Consider the following 24616-nt stretch of genomic DNA (forward strand, 5'->3'; position numbering starts at 1 on the left):
TTATATACTGAGCATGATGTTCATGGAATTGAACACTTTCTTTGGCAAGTTTGGGTCAACTGTACTGGCTATATCCCCCACAGCTTTTCACACCTGCACATTAGCAAAGCCTGAGAAGCTGGAAAAAGTCCTTAATATTTTAGCAACAACTAGTAACGTCAGTATATTGTCAACATTATCACATACCAGATCTCACACTAAATCCAAAACATGGCAGCTACCGGGAAGAAAATTAGCTCCATCCCAGCTGAATCCAGGACTGTGACCAAACACTGGAACATGTTGCCTAAAGAGGTTGTGGATTCTTCATTTTTGGAGATATTCAAAACATGACTAGACAAGGCACTGAGCAACCTGCTGACCTCAGTTTGATAAGGGGATAGATGGACTACAGACCTCCAGAGAATCATAGAATGGTTTAGGTCAGAAGGGACCTTTAAAGATCATCTAGTTCAACCCCCCTGCTGTGGGGGGGGGGGGAGGGGGTCCCACCTTCCACTAGATGAAATGCTTGAAATGATGCTCAAAGCCCCACCCAACCTGACCTTGAACACTTCCAGGGATGGGGTATCCACAACTTCTCTGGGCAACCTGTTCCAGTGCCACACCACCCCCATAGAGAAGAATTTAGTCATTATATCCAATCTAAATCCACCCTCTTTCAGTTTAAAAACATTGCCCCTTGTCCTGTCACTATGGGCCCCAGTAAAAAGTCTTTCTCCCTCTTTCTTATAAGCCCCTCTTAAGTACCGGAAGGCCACAATAACATCTCCCCGGAGCCTCCTCTTCTCCAGGCTGAACAACCCCAACTCCCCTCAGCCTTTCTGCTCAGCAGAGGTGTTCCAGCCCTCAGACCATTTTCACGTCCCTCCTCTGGACCCACTCTAACATGTCCAAGCCTTTCTTGTACCGGGAACCCCAGAGCTGGATGCAGCACCCCAAAGTGGTATCTCACCAAAGCATAGTAGAGGGGGAGAATCACCTCCCTCGACCTGCTGGCCATGCTTCTTTTGATGCGCCCATGGATAATTGGCTTTCCGGGCTGCAAACGCACATTGCTGACTCACATCCAATTTTTCACCCACCAGTATCCCCACGTCCTTCTCTGCTGTGCTGCTCTCAATCCATTCATCACCCAGTCTGTACTGATACCGGGGACTGTCCTGACCCTGGTGCAGGACCTTGTGCTCAAACTTGAACTTCAACAGAGGTCCATTCCAAGCTCAACTATTCTATCATAGAATCATAGAATGGTTAGAGTTGGAAGGAACCTTCAAAGGTCATCCAGTCCAACCCCCCTGCAAGGAGCAGGGACATCCCCGACCACATCAGGTTGCTCAGAGCCTCATCCAGCCTGGCCTTGAATGTTTCCAGGGATGGGGCATCCACCACCTCTCTGGGCAACCTGTTCCAGTGCTCTACAACTCTCATTGTAAAAAATTTTTTCCTAATATCCAATCTAAATCTACCTCCCTCTATTTTAAAACCATTACCCGTTGTCCTGTCACAACAGGCCCTACTGAACAGCCTCTCCCCATCTTTCTTGTAGGCCTCCTTGAGGTACTGGAAGACTGCTATGATATGCTTTTCCAAACTTTGTTCCAATATTGTTACTTACACTGAATTCACAACTGTTCTGGTTTTATTTAGTGAGGCCGGGCTATGGTGGCAGCTTCTGTAAGAAGCTTCTAGAAGTAATTTCCCCTTTTGTCTAGCGGACTCATCTGGGCATAGGGCAGACCTGCTGCTGGCCAAGGCCGAGCCACTTGGTAGCAGAATATTCCCTGATAATGCCTCTGTGATAATGTATTTAAGAAGGGGAAAACAGGAAAAAAAAAAGAAAGAGAAGATGTGAAGATGCTGAGCAGGGGCAGAGAGGGGGAGGTGCAAGCCTTGTGGGCCTTGCAGGCCTCACCCTCTGGCCGGGCAGCCGACTGGGCCCGACTCAGCACAGCCCGGCTGCAAGAAGTGGAGAGCAGATGTGAAGAGAACCTGAGAGGCGTCTGCCAGCCTGTTGTGAAGATTTTTTCTTGTGAGAGGAACGGCTGCAGACGCCAAGGTCAGTGAAGAAGGAGGGGGAGCAGTAATGCGGCTCCTGGCCAGAATTCCCCTGCAGCCCGCGGTGGAGACCATGGTGAAGCAGGTTGTCCCCCTGGAGCCCATGGAGGCCCACGGAGGAGCAGAGATCCCCCTGCAGCCTGCGGAGGACCCCACGCCGGGGCAGGCGGGTGCCTGAAGGCGGCTGTGGCCCATGGAGGCCCCGCTGGGGCAGCCGTTCTGGAGGGACTGCACCCTGTGGAAGAGATGACCCATGCCAGAGCAGTTTCACAAAGGACTGCAGCCCGTGGGAGGGACCCCACAACGGAGCAGGGGAGGAATGTTCGGAGGAGTTCTCCCAGCAAGGAACCAGTGGCATAAAACAACGTGTGATGAATTGACTGTAACCCCCATTCCCTGTTCCCTCTGTGCTGCCTGGGGGGGTGGGGGGAAGGAGGGGAAGGAGGTGGAGATGGTGTTAAGTCCGGGAAGAGGGAGGGGTGGGAGGAGGTTATCTTGTTCTCTATCTCATTATCCTGCTTTGGTTTTAGTAATAATCGAATAGTTTTCACTGAGTCTGTTTTGCCCGTAATGGTAACTTTAAGGATCTCTCCCTGTTATTACCTCAAACCTGGAGCCTTCTTTTTTTTTTCCTTATATTATCTCTCTCTATTCTCTCGGAGGGTGGGGGGAGTGAGAGAGACTGCGCAGTCTGGTCCAGATGGGGGCTAAACTACAACACCACATTCTCTAATACCCCAATGCAACATGTTAAATGAAACATTTCTTTGCTGCTTTCTGTTTTCATAAATGTTTGAGTCAAAATAAAAAGTAATCTCTGAACTGGCAATGTATATTAAACCATAAAGAACAGCTGTGTAATTAAAAAAGTAAAATGAAGAAATTACAAGGCATAGGATTCTTAAGTTATAAGCCTGATCATGATCCCTGTCATTGGAGAAACATGATACCAAAGTTAACAGAAGTCGGAAAGGCAACACAGGCTTTACATATTACTGAAAAATTGTATCAGACTCAGAACATATCCCCTTTTGGCCTGCCCCATCTTAAGTCAATGCCTTAGGCAAGTGAAGAAATTTCACACATCCACACAAAGCTGATGGATTTCTTCAGTAAGTCTCTTTCTTCCAAGCATAAACACCTACATCTACTGGAATATTTAGTCTCCTTTTCCTCCCTAATATATTCACAAACAGCAAGCTTCTTGTCCCACCCTATACCTACGGACAGATGCACTCGTGCAGCTCAAAGATTCCTTTCCTTCTTTTGTTTTGACAGACCAAGACTGACTGTAACTACACAACTCCATTCTGGGGGTCATCTAAACAGAATGGAGAGATAAAATAAACAGAAACGAGACAGGATAGCAAGGTTATTAAAAAAAGATGTCAACAGCTTTATAATGACATAGCATAATTTCTTAAATTCTGCACTATTTAAATGGAGATTTAAAGAACACTTTTTTAAAAAAGAAGATAATTAGAACAACTTGCTAATTATTCTTAGGATCACTGGATAATAGGAAATTTCAGGTTGCAAGGAACTTCAGGAGGTCATCTAGACCAACCTCCTGATCAGAGCTAGTTCAGTGATGAAGTCAGATCAGGTTACTCAGTGTTTTTTAGCCAGTCTGGTCTTGAAAACCTCCAAGGATGGAGACGGCACAACCACACTCAGCAACCACTGCTTGCCTCTCCCCATGGTGAAAAATTTTTTCATTATACCCAGTCTTAGCTTCTTGTTTCAACTTATGCCTGTTGTCTCTTGTCCACCCACTGCACACCACCGTGAACAGGCTGGCTCCATCTTCTTGACGACCTCCTCATTAAGTATTGGAAAGATGCAACTAGGTCCTAGTGAAGCTGCCTTTTCTGCAGACTACGCAAGCTCTACTTCCTCAGCCTCTCCTTGCTGGGCAAGTGCTCCAGTCCTCTGACCATCCTGGCCGCCACGCGCTAAGCTTGCACTAGTTTACCGATGCAATCCCAGTAGTGTGAGCCCAAAACCGGATGCAGTATTCTAGATGTGGTCTGACAAGTGCTAAACAGAAGGGTAATCCCTTCTGTTTATCTACTTCAGGCCATTGCTAATACAATCTGGGACAATGCGGGGCCTTCTTTGATGCCAGAGCATATTGTTGGCTCACATTCAGCTTGCTGTCTACAAAGACCCTCAGGTTCTTTTCCACAGAACTGCTTCCCAGACAGTGCTTTTTCTCAGCCTATATTGTTGCAAGAGGATCTTGCTTTGTAGGTGCACTTGTCCCTAATAAATTTCATAAAGATCTTGTTGGCCTATTCCTCTAGCCTGTCTATGTCTCTCTGAATGGCAGCCCAGCCCTACTGACTGGTCCCGTCAATTTCATGTCATCTGAAATTGACGTGATTCTCCCACCAGGTCGTTGATAAAGATGTTAAACAGGGTATGTCCTATTTACTCTGTTACAAAGATTAACAGAGGAAGAAAGTAATATAAAAACTACTTTTTAGGCCAAAGCGCAAAAACTTAAGAGAGTTTCCAAGGCTATCACTCTCACTAATTTATAGATGTGTACGGGGAAAAGCACTTTTAAAGTGGTTTACGCGCTATCACTCTTCGATGCAGAACTGATAGGATCCACCTCTAACTATCTTGTTTTTTTCTCTTCTTATTTATTCTGCATCACTCCTCCTGCTTTTTACATGTAAGATACATCTTAGTCCTCCACTTCAGATTATACACTTCTGTGCGGCTGTATGAATGGCAAATGGTAAAACTTTTGTTCTCATTTACCTTGATCATTGTCATTAACAAAGCACGAGGGTTCGTGTTCTAGCAGTGCAAAGCTGGCAGAGTTTTAAGCTCCTTTGCATATATAGAATGGCGTCTAATACCTGACAGATTTAGCCTCATTACAGGTCAAATCTATGCTCTTTTCCCTGCCACTTTTAACTATTTTTCTAGTTTTGAGCATCTGACACTCGAACAACTGTATTGTCAACTTCCTTCTGGCCTTCCTTAAATTTTATCAATCTATCTCCAAATCAAGCTAATAAAAAATTTCACTATGAAAACTCTGCCATGAAGTTGCTATAATCAAAAGCATCCTCAAATTGCCTCATATTCTTCTCATCCCTGGTATTCCCTGCACACATCTACTGTACCTTTTCACACAACCTAGAGCTGGCTGTTCAGGACCATGTCCAGAAGGCTTTTGCATAACTCCAAGGAGGGAGACTCCATAACCTCTCTGGGCAACCTGTTCCAATGCTCACTCTCACATGCACAGTAGAAAAATATTTCTCTATGTTTACACAGAACCTCCTGTGTTTCAGTTTGTGTCACTGGGCACAAATTTTCCTTAGACTATGTTGTAAGATATCACATCACTTTGATACTGCATTAATAAATTATCAAAAAGGGCAAAATATTTACAGAGTTTAGCTTTCGGCATTACCTGCTTGTTGTCTTGTTCATTTATTTTCTCAGCTGGGAAGCTTCGATGCTTTGCCTGAAAGAAGAAAAATCTCTGTAGTGTATGAACTTAAAGAGTCATTGCTGTAAAATATATTATTAGTTTATGAAGGGTCAGTGGCATTTCCGTAATGATACCTTCAACAGGCTGACTTAATTTCCCTCATTGCAGTCCCATATGGAAAATGAAATCTTAATGATCATAGAGTAAATCTACATGGAAAAGGAACAGCAGTTGCAATTGTTCCACTTATATGCATAACTGAGCACATGCAAGTTATTTCTTGTCCAAAACCTGAGTAGCCATGTTAGCATTATGCTGTGACAGAAATAAATTGTCCCAAATGCTCATCAGCTGGAGAGTACTTCTCCAAGCAGCTGGTGTGATAGAGGCCTGAGGTAGCCAAAAGTTTGAGTGGAACTACCTAGATTTTCCCTTAAAGTGATCATGCTACAAATAACAACAACAACAAAAAAACCCAAATCAAATTAAAGGGCAGATTTTCTGTGAACACCATTTTATGATAAGGTAACTTTTGAAACAAGTGAAACACACTTAAATAAAAGGGAATTCTAAGAAATTTTTTTGCCCACTGTGTTCTTGCAGAGCAGGATCAAAGGATCTCTGTTCTTTTCAGGCCAGTAATTTTCAGTGACTTCCTGAACTCTGCAAGGTGTCCTCCATCTCCTTATGAAAAAATGATTCTTTCAGCTGCCTTTGAGCAGTCTTGTTGTGTCTGTTCCTTGTTTCCTTTGGGAGATACCTAATCTGTCTTCCTCCTCTTTATATACCTCCCACCACTCCAGGTACTTTTTTAAAATTTGCATAGTCCATCACTGCTTTCTCTCTAGATAGGTTCAATGTGGCCACTAAGAGGCAAGCATACGACCTTTTTGCTGCTGAGACACATTCTTTGTAGTAGTACATTACTCACTAATTGTGACTAAAACAGCAAAATAGATTTTCACCAGTGGTTACATAATTTCTCAATTATTTCTGCCTCATGTCCAGAAAGCAGCTACTTGATACCATAAACTGCCTTGCTTCCATGCCATTTGATCAATGATTATTTTATTCCTATATTGGGAGACAGAAATCCTTCCTGTCACAGTGACCAGCTCTCTAATCTACAGTCTGTCTGAACATCTACATGTAAGAAAACAATCCTGCCTTGAGAACTTTACTCTAATGATCTTGCCACTACCTATAAGAAGTTATCATTTACAAAAATTACTTTCCTTCCTTTCATTCTTTTCCCATCTTCTACTTCTGCATTTCTCTGCACATCTCAGGTTATAAAAATCAATTCTAACAAGGTTTGCAAAAAGGCTGCTCAGCCTCGGCTGCAGCTTATTTAAATGTGCTGTAGGAACTGTCTATAAAAAAAAAAAAAGGAGCTCCATTGTGTCAATTTAGAAGTGTAACCAGTATTATAATAGAGCAAAAAAACATTTAGCTTTAAGAGATTAATCCTGGGCTTCCAGCTTTTTTCTTGCAGGCCAACAGAGCCATTTCATATCCCTGAAAAATACCAGTCTTCCCTTCTTCCAATTGTCTGTAGCATTGCTTGTTTTCTCCCCGCCCCTCGACTAAAGGATTACAACTTCTCACCAACTTCAATTTCAAACACTCTCCTCTCATTGCTAATGCTACAGGTATCTTGCTCTCACTCTTCAAGAAGCTTGTTGTATTTTATCATCTATGTCTGTCTAAGCAATGAACTTGTCCAAGGAGTATCAGTGCCGATACAGGAGGCAGACAACATTGTCTGTTGAATCTAATTTAACTTAAGATTACATTTGTACTTCCTGACCCATATTATTCACATACCTGGTCTTCTCGTTCAAAGCCTGGTGCTTTTGGGTAGCTAGATGTTGGTGAAGAAACACCTGATGTGCTAGACTCAGAACACAAAATGCCATTTGCTAATGATCTCTGTCTACAAAGAGGTCCAAGGGGTGACAAAGAACTACTGCTACCAGAAGTCGATGTTACAGCTGGACTTGAAGAACAGGGAATCTGTAGAAGACAGAAAACTGTGTCTAATATACTCTATGATTTTTTTTTAATGTTTACAGCTATAGCCTCCTTCTGTAATACAATCAGTTGAAATTATAAATTAATTCCAGTCTTTATTTGTATATATTTTTGGTATTAGCTTAAAAAAGTAGCTGATGACAAAAGTAACATAGAGCTATTGTAAATATACAGACTTCAAAAGGAGATGCATTTTTACACACCAGAATATAGCCATGTTTGGTCCCTACACACAAAATGAATCACAGGCGGAGATTACTTAATGGATATTAATTTACAATAAAGCAATACTTGTTTTCTGACAACCTTGATTTCCATTCATTCATTCATATATTTCTTAATGTACAGTTTAATGCAAGCATTATACAACATTTAGCTTTTTTTAAATAAGATCTGGTTGGTTTGATCAGAAAGAAAAAGACATGCAGAATCTTGGCAAAAAGCATCTCAATGCTTGTTTGTAAATCTCAAAAGGCTGTTTTCTGAAATTCTTAAATACTAAAATGTTTATTGATTAATAAATTATCATTTTAATATTTAAAAACATCACTGAATTTATAATTTTTATTTCTGCTGTACATTTTCCAGAAAGTTTTAAATTTCTAAAGTAAAAGGCTTAAGCTGAAAGGACAATCTGTAAGTAGGTCTGGACAATTCTTTTGCTAAAAGTACAATTCTGACCAACCTGAAATTTATGAACTCGGGTGCCAGTATCCTACAATAATATGTTTGAGTGAAATTGTGGGCACCGCTTGTTTCTACATTTCTTAAGTAAACTGTTCAATTTTCTTAAACTAGACTTATAACTAGACTCACAAAGGCAGCATGGCAATAGTTGCACCCTACATTTATGCCTAACAGCCCAGTGGTGAGAACACTGAGTAATGATACACATTTCAGTCCCTTCCGTGCTTGTGTTGGAACAGAATCTGCCAGCTCGCAAGGAACCGAACTAGTCAATACAATAATGGAATGAAATTCCGCCAAAGTTGTTTTGGTTTGTTTAAATACAAAATACACACTGAATCAGACAGAACAAATAAAAGTAACTATTTTACTGTTAAACTCTCAATTTAGGGTAACACTAACCCTTAATTTTACTCTATGCTCAAAGAATGTGAAAATATTTTAAGCAAATCAGGATTTTAACAGGAGACGCCTCTCTCCCCAGAATAGTATAACCTCAAAATGTCCATCCTGAGCAGCAGGAACTTCAGATTCAAGTTCCTGTAAATCAGGTAGAGGACAGACATGAACCTAGATGAGGTCTTAACCCTGGACAGAAAAAAACCCACCTCCAACAAATGGAAGCTCTATACTTGCTGAAGGTTATTATTTATGCATTCACTCACTCCTATGCCCACAGAAAATCTGTCACAAACCTTATCTGTGTGGAGTTCTGTAATTAGATTGCTTCTGAAATCCAAAGACAGCTTCTCTACACAACAATCTGAAATGTACATATATCCCTAAGAGTCAGAAGAGTGGGCACCACAACAAAAATAATGAAACTGATAGCCAAGTTTTACTCAGACAAAATTCCTTCTGAAGTCAAAGGCTGAAGAATTCATATTTTGACTACAAGCTTGTTACAACATGCAACAACTGAAGATTGCCCCTGTGCATGCCGATGCTACATTTGCACATTTTTTCAGCTCTAAAATACTGACATCCTTCCTTTATGCTAGAGAGAAAAAGAAAATAAAAGCACATTGCTAGGAAAAAAAATCATTGCTCTTATGTTTTTCTTTTTTTAAATGAGGTCTTTTTTTTGGTCAATAAAAACATGCTAAGGTATTCAGCTCCACATAAAATTATTTTAAAAAATTGTTATGAATAACAGTTACATTCCTGTAAGTACACTTAAAAACACAATTCTGCTAGCACAAGGCTGTGTTATGCAGCAGACAAATATGTAAGATAAAATGACTAGACAGTGAAGACAAGCTAACATGCAAAGTAAGATACTAATTTAGATAAGCTACTGACTCAATTTAAGGATGAGTTCCCTAATGTGCACACAATGTTTCTCAGATGCACATTTCATGTCCGCTCTTTCAGCTAGGCAGGCAACATAGATTATTTTACTGACACAGGAAGACGTACATCATGACTGCTCCCCTACAGTGTGACCTAATGAAGATCAAGGGAAGAGGGAGGAAGGAAGATAGCCATTATGGATTACTTGTCTGGGAGGGCTACCTGCAGACAACAGAGCTGTAAGTGGGGAACGATGCCCTTGTTCACCCAGAAGTACTGGTCTTGAGGTACAGTTACGGGTCAAGATCAAATGATATGTTGACCATTAGAGAAGATCATAAGGTGTCACTCGTGATCCTTCTGGTTACAGGAGATATCAATGGTAGCAGTAATATATATATATATATATATATATATTTATTTATTTATTTATATAGCTGTAGGCATTAAGAGCTTACAACAAATTTTGTATAGTTTTGCCCTGAAAAACTGAACTAAACTAAACCAATTGCTCAGCTCCCTAAGATGCAGGCAGCATTATCTAATAACATTCATATTTAGGTTTTTGGTCTTTATCTCTGAAGAGTCCACCAGGATGACAATAGACAAAGATAGCCTCTACTGTGTCTTTCATATTTTACAGAAAAGTTAGTTAAGTTTTAATAATTGGATTACACACAGTATCACAAATTTTGTGTGACTCAACTTACAAAGAAAATAGCAAAGAATTCGTGCCAATAAAGCGGGAAAAGAAAATGGGTCACGTAACATCCACGGTAGGTTAAATACACAAGCAAGAAAAAAAAATAAATTTCAAACCTAGTCTGAATTTACCAGGCATCTACACAGGAAAAAAAAAAAAAAATCACTCTTTTTGGTCTGAAGTTATTTAGAATTTAGTCCTCCTGGTGGGTGTTGGACAACAGCCAGCGGATATGAGCCAGCAGTGTGCCCAAGTGGCCATGAAGGACAATGGCATTCTGGCTTGTATCAGAAATAGCATGCCAGCAGGACTAGGGAAGTCATTGTCCCCCTGTACTTGGCACTGGTGAGGCCGCATCTCAAACACTGTTCAGTTTTGGGCCCCTCACTACAAGATAGATACTGAGGTGCTGGAGTGCATCCAAAGAACAGTAACAACGCTGGTGAAGGGTCTAGAGAACAAGTCCTGTGAGGAGCAGATGAGGGAACTGGGGTTGTTTAGCCTGGAGAAAAGCAGGCTAAGGGGAGACCCTATTGCTCTCTAAAACTACCTGAAAGAAGGTTGTAGACTGGTGGGTGTTGGTCTCTTTTCCAAGTACAAGTGAGAGGACAAAACAAAACATCCTCAACTTGCACCAAGGGAGGTTTAGATGGGCTATTAGGAAAGAATTCTTCACCAAAAGGGCTGTCAAGCTGCCCATGGAGGTGGTGTGGTCACCATCCCTGCAGGCATTTAAAAGACCTGTGGATGTGGCATGTAGGGACATGGTTTAGTGGTCAGCTTGTCAGTGTTAGGTTTACACCTGGACTCAATGATCTTAAAGGTCTTTTCCAATCTAAATGATTCTATTATTCCTTCTCCTGTCTGCCCCTGTACCGTATGTTTATCCCCTAATAAGAACATAAGAAATGCCCTGTTGGATGAGACACAGACTAATATCCAGTTACCAAAAGAGGCAAGAGGAGATGGTGTTTAGGGAGAATACCTGATCCTAGTTGTCATCTATGGTCATCAAAGATAATTCTTGAGGCAGAGAAAGTAAATGGAAGATTTTTTCAGACCACCTCCCTTCTCTCTGTGAGAGTGTCCTCCAGGTCTGGTGCAGATGCTCTGGCCCAAAAAGTGAATACTGATCAGGACCCTCTTCCTTTTTGCCCAGGCTTGTAAGAAGCATCTCCTCTACGACTGAAGGCTAGGTGGACTCCACAGAGAAATCACAATAGGTTCACTGCCACTCACATGACAAGAACTAATTTATTGTCAAATGTTCATTCATCCCTTATGGCTTGCTACAGTACACCTACAAGACTATTGCTCCTGTATTTCTTATCTCTCATGCTCTTTGCACAGAGTAAGATACAAAGAACATCAGAGAAACATCAAGAAACCTATCACTAGAAACAGACATACAACTTAGCACAGTATTGATGCCAAGATGGTGAGCAAACGTATTTTCTATCACGAGTGACTTGTGATTCACAGTTAACATGAAGCCAAATGTCAGCACGAACACAAAAATGAGTGTGATATTAGTATTAGAGAAGAGTGCAAGAGAGGGGAAGAGAAACTATCAATGCTTACTTTTTGTTTCTCGATGCTGCAGAATTTACATTTTGGTATCAGTGTTGGCATGAAGAGCAATGTCCTCAGCACCACTGACGCTAGGAAAATCTATTGCAAATTGTTAGTCTTAATATATTTTTTTTTAGACTTTTTGGTTTTTTTATTAAGACAGAAGTAAAAACAGCAGAAGCTAGAATATTCATCCAGTTGCCTCAATGCTGGAGGAAGCCTTCAATATCATCTTTGGAAACTGCTCTACAAATGTCACTTAAGATTTGTGGCATTTGATTTTCTGAGTGTGGGATAAAGAGGCCCAACAGATTAAAGTACTCTTCAGGAATGCGTCCCTCCTAAAAATGGAAATCCCTTGTGCTGTGCAAAGATATAAGCACAGGACGGACACCAAGTCTGCAATCAGGATGAGCTATAAAGGCATATCATCTTGTACTGCAACTGAGCTGACAAGCATTGACTTCTTAACTGTGCTAACTCGAATCTGTAATCAAGTACTTACACATCTTTGAAATACTTGATAAAATAAAGATGATGCTGGTTATCCTACCTTCATTCACTCTGATCACAGAATCATAGCATCATAGAATGCTTTAGGTTAGAAGGGACCTTTAAAGATCATCTAGCTACAACCCCCTGCCCTGGGCAGGGACACCTTCCACTAGACCAGGTTGCTCAAAGCCCCATTCAACCTGGCCTTGAACACTGCCAGGGATGGGGCATCCACAGCTTCTCTGGGCAACCTGTGCCAGTGCCCCACCACCCTCACAGTAAATAACTTCTTCCTTATAACTAATCTAAATCTACTCTCTTTCAGTTTAAAGCCATTACCTCTTGTGCTATCGCTACATGTCCTTGTCAAAATCCCTCTCCAGCTTTCTTGTAGGCCTTCTTTAGGTACTGGAAAGCTGCTACAAGGTCTCCCCAGAGCCTTCTCTTCTCCAGGCTGAACAGCCCCAACTCTCTCAGACTGTCCTCATAGGAGAGGGGCTCGAGCCCTTTGATCATTTTCATGGCCTCCTCTGGACTCGCTCCAACAGGTCCTCATCGTTCTGGTGTTGGGGCTCCAGAGCCGGACGCAGTACTCCAGATGGAGTGTCATGAGAACAGAGTAGCGGGGCAGAATCACCTCCCTCGATGTGCTGGCCACGGTGCTTTTGATGCAGCCCAGGATGCAGTTGGCTTTCTGGACTACAACTGCACATTGCCAGCTCATGTTGAACTTCTCGCCAAACAACATCCCCGAGTTCTTCTCCTTGAGGCCATTCTCCACCCACTCTCTGCCCAGCCTGTATTTGTGCTTGGGATTGCCCCGACCCACATGCAGGACCTTGCGTTTGGCCTGGCTGAACTTCATGAGGATTGCATAGCCCCACCTCTCCAACCTGTCAAAGTCCCTCTGGATCAACATATATCCTATGCAAATATTAAATCTTTTAAAAACATCATGGATGTTGGGCATAATGACATGTCAAACATTTCTATCCTTTTACTTTTCAAAAGAAAACTATGATTTATCGCTCTGAGCCTAGAAGGGCTAACAAATATTTTATAATTGATAAATGCAATTAATCTTTGATGTATCTCCTATTTAATCTCCAGAATAAAGAGCAAGTTTTCCTATCAATTTTGCAGTGCCACAAACCTGAACAATACTTGCAGATAAATTTCATCATACAGCTAGGTCTTTGCTCTGTATCATCACCTAACTTAGGTACACTGCAGCTAGGTACCAGTAACAAAGAGACCTGATGTATGGAGAAGATCAGCAGTATAATCCTAAAGCGTGTTTTAAGAAAAGGTGGTAAGATTCTTGACAATTTTTCGCTGAAAAGCTGCTCAAGAGAATATGCGTTTTGTATTTATATAGTAACACTGGAAAACTAACCAATCAGCTAGAAAAAGCATATAAAGCAGCAACTATGACTATGGCTGCACGCACTGAGACAACCAGGTTAATCCAACTCTCATAGCACTACACAAGAAAAAACAGACATAGCAGAAGAGCATTTGTGTATGTTAAATTACAATAAATTTGCAGAACATAAATGAGAACAGTTGAAATGAAAGGATGAAATTCAGGTGAGTCAGAAGCTTATTGCTCAGAATGATGAGTGAAAGAAAATAAATTTATGTCATAAAAAAGGAGCAGTAGGAGAATGAGTAAAAAGGATTGTTCCTTCTGGCAATTAGATGACACTGAACAGAGCACAAAAGAGTAGTAATGGTTAAGAACAAGCAGTAAGAGCTGAAAGTTGAAGTTGCTGGTGTAAATGTAGCTCCTAAATAAGACACATAGGACTGGGAAAAGGATGAGTGAATTTGTTGCTATAATGCATACAAAGACTCTGAATCTTAAGGTACTTCACAGTTCTGATGCAATATGAAAAAGAAACGGGTATACCAAGAAAAGCAATCTAGGACTTGCTAGAGCAATACAACAAAAAGAAAGATAGGAGGTGATGGCAAGTGTGAAGAAACAAGTAGCACTAACTGAAGTGAAAAATTACAGTCAAGGGAAATAGTGTACCACATTAGGTAAATGGCATTATGGAGGTTAAGTACATTCAAATGACACAACTGGTGGAGTATAAAGCAAAGGGAACTGCAAAGTCAGATTGGAGAAAACAGTACTATCAAAGATCAGGTGAAGGGACTGACGAAAGTATAATGTTAGATGCTTCAAATCAGAAGGCAGAACATGGAGGTAAAGAAACACAGACGGAGAAGTTCTCCATGGCAACTGAACTCACACTTACCAAACAAGGCTGAAGAGTAGATTATTTCCTGACTGAAATGTTAAGGAAAGATATAGCTGAGGAATGATTGATTACAGTCCAACTGACAAGGCCACTTAGATGAAGACATAAGAACACAGTATAGGTGAGATAAGAAGGTATATATCCAAAACAGTTATACAGCCTCTCTCACTATCAACCTGGATCATACAGAATCTTAATGGACTCATTCTTCCAATAACATTTATAGATAGGGCAATAGTATTACCACATTTTAGAAATGGGGACCTAAGCAACTTGCTTACAGTCAAAGATTCAGCAGAGAACTCGGTTTAAGTCTTTAAAGTACTACATCATCCTTTTCCTCCACAAGCAAATAAAACAGTAGGATACTCTCTAAGTGTACTATAAAAGTGTATGTGAAAGAAATTTTTGAAGATGAATAGGGAGATTTTGTTTTGAAAACACAAAGGAAGAGAGGCATAGAAAGTCTAATTTCATCATGACCAAACCTTCTAAAATTAAGTTTACTCAGGGCCAGCGTCTGACAGTTATGAGGACAAAGACAAAGGAAGGGACAGAAAGACAGACAGCTTATTGGAACAAAGAGAAAATCACAAACCATAAATGTAAATAAGTTGCTGGGATACAGAAAATGGGGTGACGCAGGAAAACAGACTGACTGCTTAAATACTAAAATTAAGCAGATTACAGCAGAGAAGGTGAAAGCAAGCAAGCAACAAAACTCAAGAACTAAAAATGGAAAAACAGAAGACCAACCTGCTAATGAAAAATCAGGAACCCAATATTAAAAAAAAAAACAAATAATAGAAGCGCACACAATGCAACAGGTAAGTAGTTAAATGAAAGACAGACATAACATTTCGCCAGCCATCAGAAAAAAGGTAGCCACTTGCAATAAAGCTTCAAGTAGAAAGTACAGGGAAAGGGAGTAGGGTCAACTTTTCCATTTTCACACTTGAGCACTAGTACAGGCAGAGACTCACTGAGCATGTAATGGAAAATGAACAAATGTTCATGAGACTCCTAATGACTAACAGAAAAATGCATGCATATGGAAGAAAATTCCCCATAGCTGGAAGGCATTTTACAATATTTAGTGTTTACAGCTGCACCTAAACAATTCATGAAAGGCTAAGAAGCTTCTGGGAGAAGCGATGCTTTTATGGGTCTCCTGAAAGCTTCAGAATCTTAGCAACAATAAAATTGGCTTCCTAAATAAAAAGGCAGATCCTCTCTCAGAACCTTTCATACACAAAAGCAGACTTCTACACTGGGAACCCAAGAGAAAATGTAAGCATATTGGTGTCTTTATTCTCAATCTACGGAACAGCAATATGAAGCTACATTAAAGAAACCCAGGAGTTTTAATAACTGCACTATTTACTGGCAATTCCTTTTAAATATATTTTAAAATATGTCCTTTTATCTGGTTTCTAACCAAACAGTATAGATCAACAGTGCCGGAAAGCTAGAAGTTAAAATTCTGGGAATAAATGTGTATGTACTTATGACTCTGCACTGGAAATGAGGTAAGAAAAACACAAGTCAGGAGACAAGAAGAGAGATATCACTATCTTTCTGTATTATTTTGTAACAAATATAAAAGCTAACAAAAGGATCTACTCCCACTGATACTAAAAGGAAGATAACAAAAGCTGTGCAATATATCTTTCTCCTTCCTCTCCCTCATTCTTAACTGATAAAATTTACTAATATAAACTACATTTATTACCCTTGTAATCAAACACCCCTCTACTGCCAAAGACACTGCATGTACTGTACATGGTAACAAGCTTTAGGTATAAAGCATGTTCAGGTAGGACATCAATTCATTCCTACTGTTAACAAATTGGGGCAGAGAAAAGGGCTGGGATCAGGCAAGATCTTCCATGAATGAAACCTTTCCTATAGAAAAAAACAGACATGTAAATTAAGCTGTCCTGTAATTGTATACTTCATTAACAATGATGTTCCTCACAGCAGCATTCAAAATATTGCATCTAAAGACAAAAAACAAGAACAGAAAACATGAATAATACACAGTTAAATCTGGTGACTAGGGAAGACATTCCAGTTAGGCTTACAGTACCAGTTAAATATTACTCCCTGACAATTAGTATAGCTGTAATTTTTTTCTCTTTTGCTGAAGTACAAAGAAATAAAAAACAGATGTTTTAAGAAGTAAAATAAACATTGTATATTGGCACAGTAATTATTATTAGTAACTTTTTCACAATTATTTACACTTACATTTCCAGACTGCCCACTGCTATTTGTAATGCTGTTTGTGGAGTTAAGACTGCTGCTCCATTCATTTGCAATTCCTATGCTGTCTGTTGAAAACAGCTGAGCGCCTGGCTTTGATTGACAACCAGTTTGCAGTATGACTACATTCATGGTGTCCTCTGTTGAAGGAATCCCCAACAAATTACACACAGATTTGATACTTCGCTGTGTGAATTTAACAATTACATACCTAGTACCAAACACAGCACCTGTCACATGGAAACATCAATCACACACAAGAAATCTCTCTCTTTTTCTTTAAATAGATTCATAACGACAAGGTAAGCATAATTTAATTCACCATTATGTATTTGTAGCTACTAACAAATGTGATACTCTTATCAATAATTAGCGGGAGGTAGATCGAAATTAATATATTTAAAGTCTTCTAGATTCTGCTTTATTTTCCAGAATCTCTATAACACCAGAGTTTAAAGATAACATTCTCAGAACTCCTGACTGGAAAGGTAACAATGGTATCATAATTATAAGGTTCTTTGTTTTCTTTTTTCCAGTCTAGAACCAACTGATTTAATCGTAAAACAATTTGAAGAGAATATGGGACTTGTAGTATTTAACTTAAAAAGGAACAATAACCTTTTAGAAAGTTCATTTTTAACTTATATGTAAATTGTGACCAATGACTTGTTAATTTTCATACCAGAAAATGCAACTCAAGGTGATTGAACAATTACTTGACAATTCCCCGCAGCCTACTTTGTTAAACTATTAAATATCTTAGATAGTTGATTCCTTAAATGTGCAATATATTAAGGAGATGGAGACTTCTAGTTTTACAGGCAAATGATGAGTTAACAAAAAAATGTTTACTTTATTAAGCAATTACAGTTAATAACATTCCTCACCTCATAATCCATGCACACAAAAAAAAGCATCAATAACATCAATAAATCCTACATGTATGGCAAGATTCTTTTCATCTCCAGCCGCTACTGCATTTATGAAGAGGTAATGACAAACTACAGTTAAAAATCAAATTTAAACATTCCTCTCTACTAAAAACAATAAGTAGCTCTGATAGAGTGTATGAAAGTACAAGCCAGAGTAGGAAACAGAATGAATATGAAATACACAGACAGCTCTCTTCAGCGGACACAACAGAGCAGAGGATTATTTCTAATAATGTGGCCTTTTTCTATCTAGCATTTGATTTATCACAGCTCTGTGGCCTCCTTACCATATGGTCCAACGCTTTATCAAATATTTCTATTATTGTATAAATTACAAAAACAGGGACATGACTCACAAACAAGAAAGGAAAAAAGCTACTAGTACCACTATACACACAAGTCCAGTCCACCCACACCCAAAACAAAAAAGAAAAGGAAAAAGAAACCATAGGGATTGCAAAGATGATGTCACTAGACCCCTGATGTTTCTCCTACAGAATGAGAGAGCAAAGAATGGCTGGGAAGACAGAAACAGATGTGCTGATTTTTTGTAATATACTCTCATTTTCACTACGTTTCATCTCATTGTATAGCTGCTTGTCCAGAGCAAGTCCAGTCTGCTATCTTCTGTCCAGCCAACCCTCACACTGTCATAGGAAAAGCACTGATCCTTGCTGTCTCATATTTTAGTTAGTTTTATTTTTCCCTGATACAACCACATACTCGTCCAATATTCTATAAATGAGTATAAGTAGTCGTACCACTCTAAAGGGTAGTATAAGACTGCTTTCCAAACATTTTAAAGAGAAATAATCTCTCCTTTCTCTTTCCAAGGTATTTAGGGAGAATAGCATGATTAGTTTTTGCTATTCTGCTTATTGATAGTAACTCAGACAGATACATTAAACTCAGAATGTATGCTTCTACATAATTCTAATTTCTTTCAAGAGTGATCATACTTCATGGCCAGCTGCACAAAAGTTACAAATTCAACAGCATAAGCCTCCCCACATCTAACCATATTTTCTCAAAGACCTATAGGTGTTGTAAGAGGTTGCAGCTGACAGAAATGCAAGTCTCACATGATGGCCTATCTGATGGTGATCACTGAAGCTCACGGACATTAGAATAGAGCCCTCAAAAAGAACTTCAACTGTCTAATGCCAGTGCAGTGGCAGGGATTATGTATCAGTAGCCTAGGATGTTATGTAGAAATAGGGTTGTACTCTTTCTGAGATACAACTTTTTCAACTATATAGCCTTCTTAGAATTTGCACTAACAAGGCTTAGGTACTATGAATATCAGAGTTCTCATGGTTAGGCTAAGTCTGGTCTGGGGAATGCCATCTTTCACAAAGTCAGAAATAAGTTTTTTCATTATTGCAATCTTGGCACCAATAGAAGAGAATGGTCTTGGATTAACAATCTGAAGGCAAATGCCTTCAGTAACAGAAGCTGTTATAGACAGATGTCTTCTTCGAAATGCTTCCAAATTCTTGCCAGAATTTCAGTCTGCCCATGTTTCCGTTTCAAAAAAAAGATATATTTTTTTGTTAAGGTGCCAGTTGTAGTCAGGTAGTGGACAAATGAGTGCCACAGAGAAGTGTTCATTTTTAAGAGAGTCTATTACTGAAACGTCCCAACATACTCTAGCTACTCTCTCTTTTGCAAAGGGTATCAGGGAGATATGTTAGACTACTACTCTACTTTTCAGGATCAGGTGCCCTCCCCTCCTGTCACCACAAAGTATGTTTGAGACTACACTGGACCTAGCGTATCAGCCAGTGGGAGAAAAAAAAAAACAATGAGTGACATTTATAAGACAATATTGTCTGCAGCCAGGGGTTAAAGGGAAAAGCAGTCTTGGATGAATAGTAATATTCCTCATTATCTTCACAAAGGAGGGAGAAAAGGCTAAAAAAATGGTCAGCTGGTGCTGAGGAGGTCATTGAGGGAAGACCAGGAACGCTATTATAGAAAACATGTGCTTCCACTAATTATTTCACATAGAATGATAAAAATTGCTGAGATACATGTATGAATGGGGGGAAATCTTCCTCTACCCATTCCACATAGCTAGGACTTCACTGAAGTTAGGTGGAGAACACCCATAATTTGTGATTCAGAGAGACCCATGAACTAAGAGTTTCAGGCTTTTCATAGTGATGTTAAGATCTGCAGTTCTAAAATCATTCTCCTTCCCTAATATGGAAGGGACAGCAGACACAGCAGGCAGAATGTCAGAGTTACTGAACTAAGCTTAAATCTGTTGCCAGCAGTGGAAAGGCACTCTTGCTGGTAGTAACCAAACATCTAACTTCTGATGGACTATTCAGACTACCAGAAACAGGGGGTGGGTACTGTTGCAAGATTTCAAGTTCCTTTGTTGAGATTTCCTGCTTACATGCTCCTCATTCCAGATGATGCAAGTCAAGGAGTTCCGAAGCATGCTGGTTAAGCCATATAAGTCTCTTCTGATGGACATAAAATTCTGTCTACGCAACTAAGTGGAGAAAATTAAGATGCTGCTTCTCAGTTAGTACTGCTAACATGTTCAAAGTCTCAGGAATTCTCTGCGTTCTGGAGATTGTTTAAAACTACAAGTATTCATCCTACAGCAGAAGAAAGAATAGGGTTGGGGTAAAAGGATTAGCAATAGATTAGAAAGAGATCCCTTAGGGGGAATAACATCAGCAAATTTTTAAGTCTGGACTTTCCTTCAGCCCTCTAACTTTTCCTTAGGGATGGAAATCTTCTTTATTGTCAATGAGAGCTTCCTGTGAGAATGATTCCTCTCATAGGAATCAAGCACCAACCGGACTGTTGAAGACGCTAACGATCAAGACACACAGAAGTAGATCATGATGGGGTTTCAGAAGAACTCAAATTTCCAAGAGTTTCTGTAACAAAATATGTATTTTCAGACTTTGCTGAGTCAAAGAAGTACTCACCAACACTAGCAAACAGTGAAGGATTTGATTTAGGAGATAGCCCCAACAGCACAAAAGCAAAGCCAGCGAGCTACTTTGAATGTGAAGAAACAGTCAGTACTGACTTCATTGCCATAATGTTTTGAAGAATTACTAGGTCTTAGAATAATGGGCTTCTGGAAATAAATACAGGAGTTTATTTATCCTTCCTCTTCTTTGAGTAACAAAATGACAGGAAAGTAAATCTACCATCCTATAGAAGTTAAAAGACAAGTTGACCATACCACAGATCCTCAGAAACAAGAGCTGCGGGCAGCAAGAATGACTCTATTCACTGAAAGTCTTTCAGGTAATAAATGGTTGTACAGAACATCACATTTGCCTAGACAGGTTAGAGAGAGAGAGGAGACTGCCATTACTTATCCTTGAAGAATCACAACATAAATACTACTGAATTGCAGAGCTTTCCAAAATTGGCAGGGTGTCTCCTCCCTCTTTCCAGCTCTAGAAGCAGAAGGCAAAAAGTAAGATAGGAGCAGACTTCTTTGTTTTTTTTTTAATTTTTGAAGAATAAATATGAGGTTTTACTGATTATATAATTAAGTAAAAATTACATAATCAAAAATTAAAAGATTTATCACCTACAAGAAACCAGTTACATAGAAATGCTTCAAGTTCCGCCTTGCATCACAACTGAAAAGAAGGCATGAATAGTTACAGCAACTACACACTTCACCTTCTGGAGTGCAGGATGAGTGTAGGGGTACCTAAGTTGATACTACTATTAAAAAGAATCTGATGATGCATACCCAGAAAAAAAAAAAAACCACAACTGTGTAGATGCGTATCCAAGAATTGAGTGCTCTCTTGGAAAAAAATGGTCACTCTTCCCTTTTTCTGTATATAAAAGTTTGAGTGCGGTGAAAATGTAAGTGGACCAAGGAGGAAAGAGGACAGCTGACATAATTTCTGTGTTCTTTTTCAGTTTAGCTAAGGCCCTAGTTCTGCAAATACTTGCAAGGATGTTTAACTTTTACCTGATAAGTTTACTATACGTTTCAACAGGACAGCTAATATGTTTTAAAAAGTCAAGCGTGTGTGTAGAAAATTGCCAAATCAAGCTCAAAAAGTTACAGAGACAAGCTGCACTTGTAAAGAAAAGCAACTCCTCTTTTTCTGTTCATGCAAATTTGGTGCAAATGCGGCAAACTCCCATAGCAATATATGGTATTAGAAAACAGAATAAATTTCTAAAACCAAGTGACACCAAATGCCATTTATGCATTAAAATTAAAGATGTTAAATCACTTCAATTAATGATGCTTAGAAATGATGGTTCATTTTTATGAACACTGACACAAAATAACAGTTCTCTTACTTACTTTCAACATGTGCAAATGCACAAAATGGACCTCTTGGGCAGTAACCTGTTTGGCGCATGTCATTGCACTTTGTAGATTTATATATCTAAACAAAACAGAAGGGTGGTTAACCTAAACATATTTGTTACGTCACGACAAAATTTAAAAATCCTTACAAATTTTTAAATCTTTACAAAATTTAAAAATCTTTAAATGAAAAATTCTGAATAATTACTAACAATATGTATTACACAATTTTCTCAGAAAATTCAGTTCTAATGATGATTTTAAAAAAATCAATTAGAAGAGCAGAACTTTAAGAAAAGCAAATCTGAGACAATAGAATCTTAGCCCTCTTCTGTATAATATTAAATAGTAAATAACAATATTTTAGAAAAGCAGTGTTTAAGCTGCTTTGGTTTCTTTGTATAGAAAGAAGTCAAACACTGGGAATAAAATTTTCAAAGTTATTTACACCACTTTCAAGAAATCTTGCAGGAGAAATTATGTATGTAGCAGAATAGCTTACACAGCTGAAAGAAAAAAATCCAGTATGTGTTTTTCAGCCCAGTTCCTTCATTAGGATGTGTCTAATATTCAAATCATCCTAACATTCAAATATCTTTATCTAACCTGTCTGAGTGGATGAGAACTGAAGTAATACTGACTATTCATGACAGTAATGATTATTTAAAGTTGCTAGTAAGATCCAGATTCAGTTTATTGCTCTACCAGGATCTTGATGATCTTTGGATCTCACAAGGCTGGAAGGAAGGGCTGACATACTACCATATTTGAACAATATTAAGAACCTATTTAAAAGCACCCAGATTCTTTAGAAAATTAATTCTGGTAATTTGCAAGTCTGTGGCAAATAGCAGAGGGATCTTTTTCATTCCCCAAACCTTGGTACTGTGGTCTTTGGCTTTCAGTGTCAGTTGAGTGATTTGTGGCTCAATAAGTAATAATTCTTAGTTCAGAATGCCACTTCTTCAGCACTTTTGTATATTCTGTGTAAAAAAAAAAATGTTTACCTTGGACTTCCACCCTAGAGTAAACACGAAAAATGAAATTACGTATTAAAAAAAAAAATAAAAAAAATCAACAACTAGCTCTGCAAGCTCTTTATTTTAGAGCTATTTTAAGCATCTTAGATAAATTTGCCTCTCCTAAGTAATTTTGAATTGAGGCTGAAAATTCAGTTGCTATACTCACTAGTAATTCATGTATAACCCAAGATTATCCAAGAAACTATAGTAAAATGCTAACTCACAAAATTATCACTGATGCTTATTACTCTACAAATAATTTATTTTTCCTCGAGCACTGAAAAGGCAACAAAACTTCCATGCTGTAGAAAAGTATTTACTCAAATGACACACTTAAACAAAACAGCAGGACTGATCTTTCCACCAATTTCACTGCGAGCTACCATAGACAAAGGAGTCATTTGTGGATACCTCATCCGAGCTAGGAAACTAAACTGAGCCAACCTCCTTTCTTTCCTGTTCCCCGTTTGTTGGTTAAGTAGAAAACTCAAATGCTGTATACACAATGCTAATGATCCAGAAGAAAAAAAAATTAGAAGAGATGACTTCCGGACTGAATTGGAAGTTCAGTCTTAGCTTGAGGTCCTAGCCAAAAAATAGTCTTCCTGATCCTACGAGCTACCCAGATGGTGCGGAGTGCCTTCTGATAAATGCTACAGGTACAAGAAGTGGCAATATAGGTAATACCAAAATACTATTGGGGCAGAGCTCACACCTCATATACTGATTCTGGAGATAGCTACGCTACCCGATGTCACAAGACAGACAGCAAACAAAGAACTAAATCATTACAGAAGACTAACTTCACAGCTATAGACAAGAACACAGCTGCTATCTATTAACAGCAGAATCAAGCTATTCCTGAATAGCATAACCAAGAGATTTCTTAAAAAAACAGTCACTGAGCCAAGATGCAATGACAATATTCTTTATCTGAATTGGGTAAAGAACAAGTATGTGAAAACATCCCATAAGAGAAGATCATGTTGGATAAAGGGAGTATTAACTCAACTTAAATTAAAGGACATTAAAAAGTAAGGCTGAACTAATGTTACTGGCATCAAAACAGGTAGATTGAGGAATGTAGGCAACTGATTACCACCATTAAATAGACCGAATTTCACTATGAACTGAACAAAACGAGTGCTTTGAATCCTCAAGTCAGAGGACAAAAGCTGTATGGAATCTCCATTCTAACCACACAACTAGATCTAAGTCAGAGCTGGACCAAAGAAAATTAAGGATCACAGTTTTTGAATGAAAACTCCTCTTCCAGTGCAAGCATGTTGCTAGTTTCTGTGAAATTAAGTACTAGACCTGAAATTAGGTGAGGTGATAACTATCCCCACCAAACTGCCTTGATTATCAGCAGGAATTATGTCCAACAGCACAACAAAGGCAGCACAGCTAATGGAGACAAGCAGTCAAAGACTGTGCTGACTACAGCTGATGTGGTAGCAAGTCACTGCCAGTTCAGGAACAGGAAGTGAATTAAGTAATCGTTATATCA

The 24616-nt window shown here is 39.1% G+C and overlaps 1 protein-coding gene across 3 annotated transcripts in view; it reads right to left on the reverse strand.

Annotated features, from left to right (window-relative positions):
* The window catches only part of UNKL (unk like zinc finger), a 56860-nt gene that overhangs the window by 16837 nt on the left and 15407 nt on the right, over window positions 1-24616 (reverse strand). For all 3 annotated transcript variants that reach the window (XM_086759628.1, XM_086759627.1, XM_086759626.1), the window contains 4 exons: window positions 22079-22163; window positions 16820-16974; window positions 7343-7531; window positions 5495-5548 (listed from right to left, as the gene is read on the reverse strand). In XM_086759628.1, coding sequence (XP_086615754.1) covers window positions 5495-5548; window positions 7343-7531; window positions 16820-16974; window positions 22079-22163 — 483 coding nt within the window. The remainder of the gene's footprint in view (window positions 1-5494; window positions 5549-7342; window positions 7532-16819; window positions 16975-22078; window positions 22164-24616) is intronic.

Source organism: Chlamydotis macqueenii, chromosome 15 (assembly GCF_036417535.1).
Source record: "Chlamydotis macqueenii isolate bChlMac1 chromosome 15, bChlMac1.mat, whole genome shotgun sequence".
Classification (NCBI taxonomy): domain Eukaryota; kingdom Metazoa; phylum Chordata; class Aves; order Otidiformes; family Otididae; genus Chlamydotis; species Chlamydotis macqueenii.